The sequence below is a fragment of the Oncorhynchus mykiss genome, chromosome Y (assembly GCF_013265735.2).
Source record: "Oncorhynchus mykiss isolate Arlee chromosome Y, USDA_OmykA_1.1, whole genome shotgun sequence".
Classification (NCBI taxonomy): domain Eukaryota; kingdom Metazoa; phylum Chordata; class Actinopteri; order Salmoniformes; family Salmonidae; genus Oncorhynchus; species Oncorhynchus mykiss.
In genome coordinates, this window is record NC_048593.1 from 18,523,400 (window position 1) to 18,538,462 (window position 15,063).

Below are 15,063 nucleotides of genomic sequence, written 5' to 3' on the forward strand. Positions count from 1 at the left end.
TTCAGATCATGAAACATGGGACCAACACTTTACATGTTTGCGTTTATATTTTGGTTCAGTATATTTGATAGGCGTAACATTTGAAGGAGCGAGAGAAAACATCATTTTGATAGCAACCCCTGATCCCAATGACTCGACTGCCCCTGCATAGAGAGAAAGAGAACTGCTCATTTTCAGCCACTCACGAGACTCACTTGAATGGATGCATCAGGAAAATTCTCTGCGACAAAAGAGTGATCAAGTTAAGATCCAACATCTGTATATGGCCTTGTGCCTGTAAAGGATGAGGGACTAAAAATATATAAAGATGAGGCATTATTGTCATACCGTATGTACTGTACTTGAACTCAAGTCCTATGTTGGGTTGAAAAGGACGGGTTCCACCTAGTCTATCTCCTCAAGGTTTCCTCTAACGGTGTTCAAGGTTTCCTCTAAAGGTGTTCAAGGTTTCCTCAAATCAAATCAAATTTTATTTGTCACATACACATGGTTAGCAGATGTTAATGCGAGTGTAGCGAAATGCTTGTGCTTCTAGTTCCGACAATGCAGTAATAACCAAAGAGTAATCTAATCTAACAATTTCACAACAGCTACCTTATACACACACACAAGTGTAAAGGGATGAAGAATATGTACATAAAGATGTATGAATGAGTGATGGTACAGAACGGCATAGGCAAGATGCAGTAGATGGTATCAAGTACAGTATATACATATGAGATGAGTAATGTAGGGTATGTAAACATTATATTAAGGGGCATTGTTTAAAGTGGCTAGTGATACATGTATTACATAAAGATGGCAAGATGCAGTAGGTAGTATGGAGTACAGTATATACATATGAGATGAGTAATGTAGGGTATGTAAACATTATCTTAAGTGGCATTGTTTAAAGTGGCTAGTGGCTAGTGTGGCAGCAGCCACTCAATGTTAGTGGTGGCTGTTTAACAGTCTGATGGCCTTCAGATAGAAGCTGTTTTTCAGTCTCTCGGTCCCTGCTTTGATGCACCTGTACTGACCTCGCCTTCTGGATGATAGTGGGGTGAACAGGCAGTGGCTCGGGTGGTTGTTGTCCTTGATGATCATTATGGCCTTCCTGTGACATCGGGTGGTGTAGGTGTCCTGGAGGGCAGATAGTTTGCCCCCGGTGATGCGTTGTGCAGACCTCACTACCCTCTGGATACCCTTACGGTTGTGGGCGGAGCAGTTGGCGTACCAGGCGGTGATACAGCCGACAGGATGCTCTCGATTGTGCATCTGTAAAAGTTTGTGAGTGCTTTTGGTGACAAGCCGAATTTCTTCAGCCTCCTGAGGTTCTTCACCATGCTGTCTGTGTGGGTGGACTAATTCAGTTTGCCCGTGATGTGTACGCCGAGAAACTTAAAACTTTCTACCCTCTCCACTACTGTCCCATCGATGTGGATAGGGGGGTGCTCCCTCTGCTGTTTCCTGAAGTCCACGATCATCTCCTTTGTTTTGTTGACGTTGAGTGTAAGGTTATTTTCCTGACACCACACCCCGAGGGTCCTCCCTGTAGGCCTTCTCGTCAAGCCCACCACTGTTGAGGCGTGCATGGCAACGCAGTCGTGGGTGAACAGGGAGTACAGGAGAGGGCTCAGAACGCACCCTTGTGGGGCCCCAGGGTTGAGGATCAGAGGAGTGGAGATGTTGTTACCTACCCTCACCACCTGGGGGAGGCCTGTCAGGAAGTCCAGTACCCAATTGCACAGGGCGGGGTCGAGACCCAGGGTCTCAAGCTTGATGATGAGATTGGAGGGTACTATGGTGTTAAATGCTGAGCTGTAGTCGATGAACAGCATTCTCATATAGGTATTCCTCTTGTCCAGATGGGTTAGGGCAGTGTGCAGTGTGGTTCTCAAAGCACTTCATGATGACGGAAGTGAATGCTACGGGACGGTAGTTGTTTAGCTCAGTTACCTTAGCTTTCTTGGGAACAGGAACAATGGTGGCCCTCTTGAAGCATGTGGGAACAGCAGACTGGGATAAGGATTGATTGAATATGTCCGTAAACACACCATGGTCTGCACATGCTCGGAGGACGCGGCTGGGGATGCCGTCTGGGCCTGCAGCCTTGCAAGGGTTAACACTTTTAAATGTTTTACTCACGTCGGCTGCAGTGAAGGAGAGTCAAAGCGAGCAAAGAAGTTGTTTAGTCTGTCTGGGAGCAAGACATCCTGGTCCGCGACGGGGCTGGTTTTCTTTTTGTAATCCGTGATTGACTGTAGACCCTGCCACATACCTCTTGTGTCTGAGCCGTTGAATTGAGATTCTACTTTGTCTCTATACTGACGCTTAGCTTGTTTGATTGCCTTGCGGAGGGAATAGCTACACTTTGTATTCGGTCATGTTTCTGGTCACCTTGCGCTGGTTAAAAGCAGTGGTTCGCGCTTTCAGTTTCAGGAATTCTGCCATCAATCCAGGGTTTCTGGTTGGGGAACGTTTTAATAGTTGCTGTGGGTACGACATCGCCAATGTACTTGCTAATGAACTCGCTCACCGAATCAGCGTATTCGTCAATGTTGTTGTTTGACGCAATGCGGAACATATCCCAATCCACGTGATCGAAGCAATCTTCAAGTGTGGAATCAGATTGGTCGGACCAGCGTTGAACAGACCTGAAAGCGGGAGCTTCCTGTTTAATTTCTGTCTATAGGCAGGATGCAACAAAATGGAGTCGTGGTCAGCTTTTCCGAAAGGATGGTTGGGGAGGGCCTTATATGCGTCGCGGAAGTTTACATAGAGTCAAATAAAGTTTGTTCAGGGCCATCAATGTTTCTGCTTGGGCAGGAATATATGCGGCTATGATTATAATCTAAGAGAATTATCTTGGTAGATAATGCGGTCGACATTTGATTGTGAGGAATTCTAAATCAGGTGAACAGAGGGACTTGAGTTCCTGTATGTTGTTATGATCACACCATGTCTTGTTAATCATAAGGCATACGCCCCCGCCCCTCTTCTTACCAGAAAGATGTTTGCTTCTGTCGGCGCGATGCGTGAAGAAACCAGCTGGCTGTACCAACTCCAATAGAGTGTCTCGAGTGAGCCATGTTTCCGTGAAGCAAAGAATGTTACAGTCTCTGATGTCTCTCTGGAATGCTACCTTTGCTCGGATTTCATTTCATTAACCTTGTTGTCAAGAGACTGGACATTGGCGAGTAGTATGCTCGGGAGCTGTGTGCAATGTGCCCGTCCCCGGAGCCTGACCAGAAGACTGCTTCGTCTGTCCCTTTTACGGCGTCGTTGTATTGGTTCGCCGGCTGGGATCCGATCCATTGTCCCAGGTGGTGGACAAAACACAGGATCCGCTTCGGGAAAGTCGTATTCCTGGTCGTAATGATAGTGAGTTGACGTTGCTCTTATATCCAGTAGTTCCTCCCGACTGTACGTAATAAAACCTAAGATTACCTGGGGTACCAATGTAATAAATAACACGTAAAAAAACAAAATACTGCATAGTTTCCTAGGAACGCGAAGCAAGGCGGCCATCTCTGCCGGAAGTCGTCATCTCTCAAGGTGTTCAAGGTTTCCTCTCAAGGTGTTCAATGTTTGCCTCTCAAGGTTGCAGCCTGTATAGTGTACACTCACCTTGACCACCTCTTCATCGGTCGACCGACACTCTACCGACTCTGTTACATCCGTAACTGTGCCGTCTGTTCCTACGGTGACCACCTTTACTGGCACGGCAACTGTCCTCCCGGTGAGCACAGCTGTATTCAGAATCTCAGTGTCCTGAGAAGAAGAAGAAAAGAGGAGTTCAGAGCAACCACACTGACATGCAGATGCGTTGTTTACTGTGCCTATTGCAATATTAGCTGTTCACATTGTCATCTAATTGGAATTAGCCTACAACTGTCATAGAGTTCGATAAATGAGTCAGTATGTACAGTAAATGCTTGCACATCTGCTGTACATCCTCATTTCCCTGTGAATAAAGCACCAACAATCCAGTCAAATCCCTATACAGTAGTTAAGGTTTCATTAACATCCTAGATTGCCAGTCTCTAATGATACAATATATCATGAACATTGTAATCATAGATACTGCAAATTGCTGCTTTCATTAAATTATGTGAACAGTGATGATAAGATAGTGTAATCTTGACGCTGTGACTCAGACGAAGCAGAAGAAAGATAATTAGATGAATGAATCTACTCTTAATCCCCCCGGCTCTGTGTTTGCAACCATCATGTAAAGGCACACACACAGGCACGCACACAGACACACACACACACACACACACACCTACATGCAGGCACACACAAACACACACACACACACACACACACACACACACACACACACACGTTCAGGAGCCCACACAGACACCCACACCTACATGCAGGAACCCACACAGACACACGTACACAGACAGACAGGCACAGATTGTCACTTTGTTACTTCCGTTGGCCCTCTCCTTTTGTGCAAACAGATATTATTTTATGCTCTGCTGTGGATAATGAAATATCAGCTCTCTCTCTCTCTCTCTCTCTCTCTCTCTCTTTCCCAGTCTCTCTAGCTCTCCCTGCTGATTCCTCTTACCAGGATCCAGTCTTTTTCCCCTCTCTATCATTTCACCTCTAACGTTCTTTAATGGGAAGTAAATATATTGGCTCACCTCTCACACACTCACTCACACACACACACACACACACACACACACACACACACACACACACACACACACACACACACACACACACACACACACACACACACACACACACACACACACACACACCTCCCTGCCCATGAAAGTTCTGGGCTCAGGCCGGGCCAAGAAAATACCAATAAGAGGAACAGACTCAGTTCTTGCCGAGCAAAAGAGAACGATTGTCTATCTTAGACATACAAGGAGATGACTGCTCCTAGTAGGACACTATAAATATGTGTTTGTGTGACTTGTATGTTGTGTTATTCAGCGGCAACATCCTGTTGGGTGTAATAAATCTAGTTTGAGCTTTCCTTAGAGTCCGTCTTGTCTGGATGTGTACCAGAACTTAGAACCTAACAACAGTGCTGACAGTCTAACAAGGAGTTATCCACACTGTTTCATTTACTGTCAAAAATATCAATTTAACAAGACCAGGGAAATGGCTCCGATTAATATGGGTGGAGGAACCACCCTCCCTAGTAAATGAAAATCTGGGGAAGACATTTTAAAAAAAGTTTAAGGGGTAGAACAGTTTAATATTTATTTTATTTTATTTTTTATTTCACCTTTATTTAACCAGGTAGGCAAGTTGAGAACAAGTTCTCATTTACAATTGCGACCTGGCCAAGATAAAGCAAAGCAGTTCGACACATACAACGACACAGAGTTACACATGGAGTAAAACAAACATACAGTCAATATTACAGTATAAACAAGTCTATATACGATGTGAGCAAATGAGGTGAGATAAGGGAGGTAAAGGCAAAAAGGCCATGGTGGCAAAGTAAATACAATATAGCAAGTAAAACACTGGAATGGTAGATTTGCAATGGGAGAATGTGCAAAGTAGAAATACAAATAATGGGGTGCAAAGGAGCAAAATAAATAAATGAATAAAATACAGTAGGGAAAGAGGTAGTTGTTTGGGCTAAATTATAGGTGGGCTATGTACAGGTGCAGTAATATGTGAGCTGCTCTGACAGTTGGTGCTTAAAGCTAGTGAGGGAGATAAGTGTTTCCAGTTTCAGAGATTTTTGTAGTTCGTTCCAGTCATTGGCAGCAGAGAACTGGAAGGAGAGATGGCCAAATAAAGAATTGGTTTTGGGGGTGACTAGGGAGATATACCTGCTGGAGCGTGTGCTACAGGTGGGAGATGCAATGGTGACCAGCGAGCTGAGATAAGGGGGGACTTTACCTACCAGGGTCTTGTAGATGACATGGAGCCAGTGGGTTTGGCGACGAGTATAAAGCGAGTGCCAGCCAACGAGAGCGTACAGGTCGCAATGGTGGGTAGTATATGGGGCTTTGGTGACAAAACGGATTGCACTGTGATAGACTGCATCCAATTTGTTGAGTAGGGTATTGGAGGCTATTTTGTAAATGACATCGCCAAAGTCGAGGATTGGTAGGATGGTCAGTTTTACAAGGGTATGTTTGGCAGCATGAGTGAATGAGTGACGAAATAGGAAGCCAATTCTAGATTTAACTTTGGATTGGAGATGTTTGATATGGGTCTGGAAGGAGAGTTTACAGTCTAACCAGACACCTAAGTATTTGTAGTTGTCCACGTATTCTAAGTCAGAGCCGTCCAGAGTAGTAATGTTGGACAGGCGGGTAGGTACAGGTAGCGATCGGTTGAAGAGCATGCATTTAGTTTTACTTGTATTTAAGAGCAATTGGAGGCCACGGAAGGAGAGTTGTATGGCATTGAAGCTTGCCTGGAGGGTTGTTAACACAGTGTCCAAAGAAGGGCCAGAAGTATACAGAATGGTGTCGTCTGCGTAGAGGTGGATCAGAGACTCACCAGCAGCAAGAGCGACCTCATTGATGTATACAGAGAAGAGAGTCGGTCCAAGAATTGAACCCTGTGGCACCCCCATAGAGACTGCCAGAGGTCCGGACAGCAGACCCTCCGATTTGACACACTGAACTCTTTCAGAGAAGTAGTTGGTGAACCAGGCGAGGCAATCATTTGAGAAACCAAGGCTGTCGAGTCTGCCGATGAGGATGTGGTGATTGACAGAGTCGAAAGCCTTGGCCAGATCAATGAATACGGCTGCACAGTAATGTTTCTTATCGATGGCGGTTAAGATATCATTTAGGACCTTGAGCGTGGCTGAGGTGCACCCATGACCAGCTCTGAAACCAGATTGCATAGCAGAGAAGGTATGGTGAGATTCGAAATGGTCGGTAATCTGTTTGTTGACTTGGCTTTCGAAGACCTTAGAAAGGCATGGTAGGATAGATATAGGTCTGTAGCAGTTTGGGTCAAGAGTGTCACCCCCTTTGAAGAGGGGGATGACCGCAGCTGCTTTCCAATCTTTGGGAATCTCAGACGACACGAAAGAGAGGTTGAACAGGATAGTAATAGGGGTGGCAACAATTTTGGCAGATAATTTTAGAAAGAAAGGGTCCAGATTGTCTAGCCCGGCTGATTTGTAGGGGTCCAGATTTTGCAGCTCATTCAGAACATCAGCTGAGCAGATTTGGGAGAAGGAGAAATGGGGAAGGCTTGGGCGAGTTGTTGTGGGGGGTGCAGTGCTGTTGACCGGGGTAGGAGTAGCCAGGTGGAAAGCATGGCCAGCCGTAGAAAAATGCTTATTGAAATTCTCAATTATGGTGGATTTATCAGTGGTGACAGTGTTTCCTATCTTCAGTGCAGTGGGCAGCTGGGAGGAGGTGTTCTTATTCTCCATGGACTTTACAGTGTCCCAGAACTTTTTTGAGTTAGTGTTGCAGGAAGCAAATTTCTGCTTGAAAAACTAGCCTTGGCTTTTCTAACTGCCTGTGTATAATGGTTTCTAGCTTCCCTGAACAGCTGCATATCACGGGGGCTGTTCGATGCTAATGCAGAACGCCATAGGATGTTTTTGTGTTGGTTAAGGGCAGTCAGGTCTGGGGAGAACCAAGGGCTATATCTGTTCCTGGTTCTAAATTTCTTGAATGGGGCATGTTTATTTAAGATGGTTAGGAAGGCATTTTTTTTAAATATCCAGGCATCCTCTACTGACGGGATGAGATCAATATCCTTCCAGGATACCCCGGCCAGGTCGATTAGAAAGGCCTGCTCGCTGAAGTGTTTCAGGGAGCGTTTTACAGTGATGAGTGGAGGTCGTTTGACTGCTGACCCATTACGGATGCAGGCAATGAGGCAGTGATCGCTGAGATCTTGGTTGAAAACAGCAGAGGTGTATTTAGAGGGCAAGTTGGTTAGGATGATATCTATGAGGGTGCCCGTGTTTAAGACTTTGGGGAGGTACCTGGTAGGTTCATTGATAATTTGTGTGAGGTTGAGGGCATCAAGTTTAGATTGTAGGATGGCTGGGGTGTTAAGCATGTTCCAGTTTAGGTCGCCTAGCAGCACAAGCTCTGAAGATAGATGGGGGGCGATCAGTTCACATATGGTGTCCAGAGCACAGCTGGGGGCAGAGGGTGGTCTATAGCGGCAACGGTGAGAGACTTGTTTTTAGAGAGGTGGATTTTTAAAAGTAGAAGTTCAAATTGTTTGGGTACAGACCTGGATAGTAGGACAGAACTCTGCAGGCTATCTTTGCAGTAGATTGCAACACCGCCCCCTTTGGCAGTTCTATCTTGTCTGAAAATGTTGTAGTTTGGAATTAAAATGTCTGAATTTTTGGTGGTCTTCCTAAGCCAGGATTCAGACACAGCTAGAACATCCAGGTTGGCAGAGTGTGCTAAAGCAGTGAATAGAACAAACTTAGGGAGGAGGCTTCTAATGTTAACATGCATGAAACCAAGGCTATTACGGTTACAGAAGTCGTCAAAAGAGAGCGCCTGGGGAATAGGAGTGGAGCTAGGCACTGCAGGGCCTGGATTCACCTCTACATCGCCAGAGGAACAGAGTAGGAGTAGAATAAGGGTGCGGCTAAAAGCAATAAGAATTGGTCGTTTAGAACGTCTGGAACAGAGAGTAAAAGGAGGTTTCTGGGGGCGATAAAATAGCATCAAGGTATAATGTACAGACAAAGGTAAGGTAGGATGTGAATACAGTGGAGGTAAACCTAGGTATTGAGTGACGAAGAGAGAGATATTGTCTCTAGAAACATCATTGAAACCAGGAGATGTCATTGCATGTGTGGGTGGTGGAACTAATAGGTTGGATAAGGTATAATGAGCAGGACTAGAGGCTCTACAGTGAAATAAGCCAATAAACACTAACCAGAACAGCAATGGACAAGGCATATTGACATTAAGAAGAGGCATATTGCAGATAGATTGTAGATTCAATCAATGTAATTGTCTGCATCATTTCCAATCCCCCATATATAATTTTTGCAAATATATATATTTATATATACAGTACCCAGTACCGATCAAAAGTTTGGATTCACCTACTCATTCAAGGGTTTTTCTTTATTTTGTACTATTTTCTTAATTGTAGAATAACAGTGAAGACATCAAAACTATGAAATAACACATATGAAATCATGTAGTAACCAAAAAGTGTTAACCTGTCTTGGGTAGGGGGCAGTATTTTCACATCCAGATGAAAAGCGTGCCCAAAGTAAACAGAAGCTAAAACACTAAGGTTTCCAAAACTGTTACAATAATGTCTTTGAGTATAACAGAACTCATATGGCAGGCGAAAAAAAATATTTTCATGTGGTTTTTCAACTCAATGCCTATAGAGAATCCAATGGGTTAGGAATAAGATTGCATTTCCTATGGCTTCCACTAGATGTCAACAGTCTATATATATGGTTTCAGGCTTTTATTATGAAAAACGATGAGTAAAAAGCCATTTTGGTCAGAGGACAGAGGAAGTATGCCAACCTGATTTGGGCACGTTCCCATGAGCGCACCGTTAATTTCTGTTGAAAACGGTATTGTCCGGTTGAAATATTATTTATTTTGAAGACAATAAACAACCTGAGGATGAATTATAAACATCATTTGACATGTTTCGACGAACTTTAGCGGTACTTTTAGTATGTATTCGTCTGCCAGTTGTGACCGCCTTGGAGCCATTGGATTACTGAACAAAACGCGCCAACAAAATATGGTTTTTGGGACATAAAGATGGACTTTATCGAACAAAACAAACATTTACTGTGTAACTGGGAGTCTTGTGAGTGCAACCATATGAAGATCATCAAAGGTAAGTGATTAATTTTATCGCTAATTCTGACTTTAGTGACTCCAATAATTGGCTGGTAAATGTTTGTACGCTTTTTTACATGGGGCACTGTCCTCAAATAATCGCATGGTATTCTTTCGCCGTAAAGCCTTTTTGAAATCTTACACCGCGGCTGGATTAACAAGAAGTTCATTTTTAAGCCGATGTATAACACTTGTATATTTTATGAATGCTTATTATGTGTATTTCTGTCTTTTGAATTTGGCGCTCTGCAATTTCACCGGATGTTGGCCAGGTCGGAAGCTAGAGAGGTTTTAAACAAATCTAAATATATTTGCGATTTTTCTAAGTTGCCACCCTTTGCCTTGATGACAGCTTTGCACACTCTTGGCATTCTCTCAACCAGCTTCATGAGGTAGCCACCTTGAATACTTTTCCAACAGTGTTGAAGGAGTTCCAACATATGCTGAGCACTTGTTGGCTGCTTTTCCTTCACTCATCCCAAACCATCTCAATTGGGTTGAGGTCGGGTGATTGTGGAGGACAGGTCATCTGATGCAGGACTCCATCGCTCTCCTTCTTGGTCAAATAGCCTATACACAGCCTGGAGGTGTGTTTTGGGTCATTGTCTTGTTCAAGAACAAATAATAGTTCCACTAAGCACAAACCAGATGGGATGGCGTATCACTGCAGAATGCTGTTGTACCCATGCTGGTTAAGTGTGCCTTGAACTCTAAATATATCAAAGAGAGTGTCACCAACAAAGCACCCCCACACCATCACACCTCCTTCTTCATGCTTCACGCTGGGAAACACACATGCAGAGATAATCTGTTCACCTACACTCCGTCTCACAAAGACACGGCAGTTGGAACCAAAAATCTCAAGGTCGGGCTCATTTTACCAAAGGACAGATTTCCAGCGGTTTACTGTCCATCGCTCGTGTTTCTTGGCCCAAGCAAGTCTCTTCTTATTGGTGTCCTTTAGTAGTGGTTTCTTTGCAGCAATTCAACCATGAAGGCCAGATTCACGCAGTCTCCTAATTGCCCATTTCTGAGGCTGGTAACTCTAATAAACTTAGAGGTACGCAGAGATAACTCTGGGTCTTCCTTTTCTGTGGCGGTCCACATGAGAGCCAGTTTCATCATAGCACTTGATGGTTTTTGCGACTGCACTGAAAGAAACTTTCAAAGTTCTTCAGATTTTCCGGATTGACTGACCTTCATGTCTTATAGTAATGATGGACTGTCGTTCTCTTTGCTTATTTGAGCTTTTTTGCCATAATATGGACATGGTCATTTACCAAATAGGGCAATTGTCTGTATACCTCACCTACCTTGTCACAACACAACTGATTGGCTCAAATGCATTAAGGAGGAAAGAAATTCCACATGTTAACTTTTAACAAGGCACACCGGTTAATTGAATTTAATTGCATACCAGGTGACTACCTCATTAAAGCTGGTTGTGAGAATGCCAAGAGTGCACAAAGCTGTCATCAAGGCAATGGCTACTTTGAAGAAACTCAAATATAAAATATATGGTAAAAATAAAGAAAAACCCTTGAATGAGTAGGTGTGTCCAAAATGTTTACTGGTACTGTATACATTCATACATATAAATATATATGTATTATTTTCTGCTAACCCTACCACCCCTCCCCTAATTGGATTAAACTAATGAACAACAACACTTAGGCTTCTACTTAAACTAGCTTCCAGCTTCCAGCTTATACAAACTATATATACTACTATATTGAACATTTTAAAGTTACTAAGAAATGTCCTTGTTTTGAAAGAAAATCATTTTTTTTTTGTCCATTAAAATAACATAAAATTGATCAGAAATACAGTGTAGACATTGTTAATGTTGTAAATGACTATTGTCGCTGGAAACAGCAGATAGGTACAGAGGCCCATTATGAGCAACCATCCCTCCTGTGTTCCAACAGCACATTTTTTTTATTAAAGAAGCAATAAAACTGGCCTTCTTTAGACTAGTTGAGTATCTGGAGCATCAGCATTTGTGGGTTCGATTACAGGCTCAAAATGGCCAGAAACATAGACCTTTCTTCTGAAACTCATCAGTCTATTCTTGTTCTGAGAAATGAAGGCTATACTATGTGAGAAATTGCCAAGAAACTGAAGATCTCGAACAACACTGTGTACCACTGCCTTCACAGAACAGCGCAAACGGTCTCTAACCAGAATAGAAAGAGGGGTGGGAGGCCCCTGTGCACAACTGAGCAAGAGGGCAAGAACATTAGAGTGTCTAGTTTGAGAAACAGACTCCTCACAAGTCCTCAACTGGCAGCTTCATTAAATAGTACCCGCAAAACATCAGTCTTAATGTCAACAGTGAAGAGTCAACTCTGGGATGCTGGCCTTTTAGGCAGAGTTCCTCTGTCCAGTGTCTGTGTTCTTTTGTCCTTCTTAATCTTTTATTTTTATTGGCCAGTCAGAGATATGGCTTTTCTTTGCAACTCTGTCGAGAAGACCAGCATCCCGGAGTCGCCTCTTCACTGTTGACGTTGAGACTGGTGTTTTGCGGGTACAATTTAATGAAGCTGCCAGTTGAGAGTCAATGAAGAAGCAGTTAAGTAAGAAGTAGTTCATCATAAAGCAATGCCCTTATTGACCGCTCATACGTATACACTGAGTCATCAACATCAGAACAGATTTACTGTTTGACATGAAGGCTTTCTATACACTGACTAAACTATTCGGTTGCACTAGTCCATTGCATCTATATCGCCTAATCATGTTTTCATTCTCTTTGAACTGTGAAGATAACTGCAATAATGAATTAGGTCTCCAAAGCTCATCTGAGACCAGGTATAATTTACTGGATTGTATCAGCAATATTTCCAAATTAAATGTTATTTGTCACATGCTTGCTAAACAACAGTGAAATGCTTACTTACGGGCCCTTCTCAACAATGCAGAGAAAAAAAAAGAAAGTACAAAATGTAAAAATAATTACACAAGTTTAGAGTCGATGTGCAGGGGTACGAGGCAATTGAGGTAGATATGTACATAAAGGTAGAGATAAAGTGACTAGGATGATGGTGTTGGAGTCGTGTTTGGCCACGTAGTCATGGGTGAACAGGGAATACAGGAAGAGACTAAGTACACACCCCTGAGGGGCCCCAGTGTTAAGGATCAGCATGGCAGACATGTTGTTGCCTACTCTTACCACCTGGGGGCTGTCCGTCAGGAAGTCCAGGATCCAGTTGCAGAGGGAGAGGTTTAGTCCCAGAGTCCTTAGCTTTGTAATGAGCTTCGTGGGCATTATGGTGTTGAACGCTGAGCTGTAGTCAATGAACAGCATTCCCACATAGGTGTTCCTTTTGTCCAGGTGAGAAAGGGCAGTGTGGAGTGCGATTGAGATTGCATCATCTGTGGATCTGTTGGGGTGGTATGCAAATTGGAGTGGGTCTAGTGTGTCCGGGAGGATGCTGTTGATGTGAGCCATGACTAACCTTTCAAAGCACTTCATGGCTACTGGCGCGAGTGCCACGGGACGGTAATCATTTAGGCAGATTACCTTCGCTTCCTTTGGCACAGGGACTTTGGTGGTCTGCTTGAAACATGTAGGTATTACAGACTCGGTCAGGGAGATGTTGAAAATGTCAGTGAAGACACTTGACAGTTGGTTTGCGCATGCTTTGAGTACACGTCCTGGTAATCCGTCTGGCCCAGTGGCTTTGTGAATGTTGACCTGTTTAAAGGTTTTGTTCACATCGGCTACTGAGAGCGTTATCACACAGTCATCCAGAACATCTGGTGCTCTCGTGCGTGCCTCAGAGTTGCTTGCCTCGAAGCGAGTATAAAAAGCATTTAGCTCATCTGGTAGGCTCGCGTCACTGGGCAGCTCGCGTCTGGTTTTCCCTTTGTAGTCCGTAATAATTTTCAAGCCCTGCCACATCCGATGAGCATCAGAACCGGTGTAGTAGGATTCAATCTTAATCCTGTATTGACGCTTTACTTGTTTGATGGTTCATCTGAGGGCATAGCGGGATTTCCTACAAACTTCCGGATTAGTATCCTGCTGCTTGAAAGAGGCAGCTCTAGCCTTTCGCTCGATGCAGATGTTGCCTGTAAGCCATTGCTTCTGATTGGGATATGTACGTACAGTCACTGTGGGGGCGACGTCATCGATGCACTTATTGATGAAGCCGGTGACTGAGGTGGTGTATTCCTCAATGACATTGGATGAATCCCGGAACATATTCCAGTCTGTGCTAGCAAAACAGTCCTGTAGCATCTGCATCCTCTGACCACTTCCGTATTGAGCGAGTCACTGGTACTTCCTGCTTTAGTTTTTGCTTGTAAGCAGGAATCAGGAGGATAGAATTATGGTCAGATAGGCCAAATGGAGGGCGGGGGAGAGCTTTGTATGCATCTCTGTGTACTCAATGCCATCCTGTACTAAATAGGCTGAATGATCAATGGTTGAGTGAATTAGCTTCGCCTTATGCCCTACAATTTGCAAACACCCCGACGAGAACATGTCAATACCACAAGAAACTTGGTCTCTCTCTGCAATTACATTTGTACCACTCTCAAACTAGGCCTACACTTGATGGCATACTTCCAAAATCTTAAACTCTTGAATTACTTGTTTTCTGCACGAAAGACTCAGCTCGTTTTATTGACAATGGTGCTTGCTGTGTCAAGTCCTCACGCATTGGGCAGCTGATATGTATTGTTATGCTTTAATTGATGATCTCGGGAAATGTGCAACCAATTTATGTGAAATCCGAAAGTTTAACTCCTCTGAAATTCTCTCGATTACCAAGCCAAACATTTTGAATTGCTTGCAGTTAAAGTGAATGTATATAAGGACTCCCACGTCACTGTAGTCGGCTACTGTAGACCACCCTCGGCTTCGGGAGACACATCTTTCTGATGTACTGCACAAGCTAAATGACTCTGAATTCATTATTTTATAAGATTTTAACTTGGACATGCTTACATCTGTATCAGACCCTTCTAAAGAACTGTGTGACTCTGAATCTCTCGCAATTTAATTAACGCGCTTACAAGACCGATTCCCAGAGCACCTAACAAATCAATGCCATTGGACATTCTTCTAACAAATACACATCAACTGGGATATTCTGTAATGATGTTAGTGATCACTGTGCAATTGCTTGTGTTCTAAATACACAAATTACCAAAGCCAAACCCGTTATTTTTAAAATACATTTTAGACAGTTTGATGAGGAAGTGTTCTTACACGATCTGTACTATAATATTGACAGAGTAAGTCTGATTCCCGATGTTG

The 15,063-nt window shown here is 43.6% G+C and overlaps 1 protein-coding gene across 1 annotated transcript in view; it reads right to left on the reverse strand.

Moving 5' to 3' along the window:
* LOC110509743 (transmembrane protein 132C-like) overlaps positions 1-15,063 on the reverse strand; it is a 224,718-nt gene that overhangs the window by 25,468 nt on the left and 184,187 nt on the right. The window contains exon 5 of the mRNA XM_036968040.1: positions 3,610-3,753. Within this exon, the coding sequence (XP_036823935.1) occupies positions 3,610-3,753 (144 nt within the window). The remainder of the gene's footprint in view (positions 1-3,609; positions 3,754-15,063) is intronic.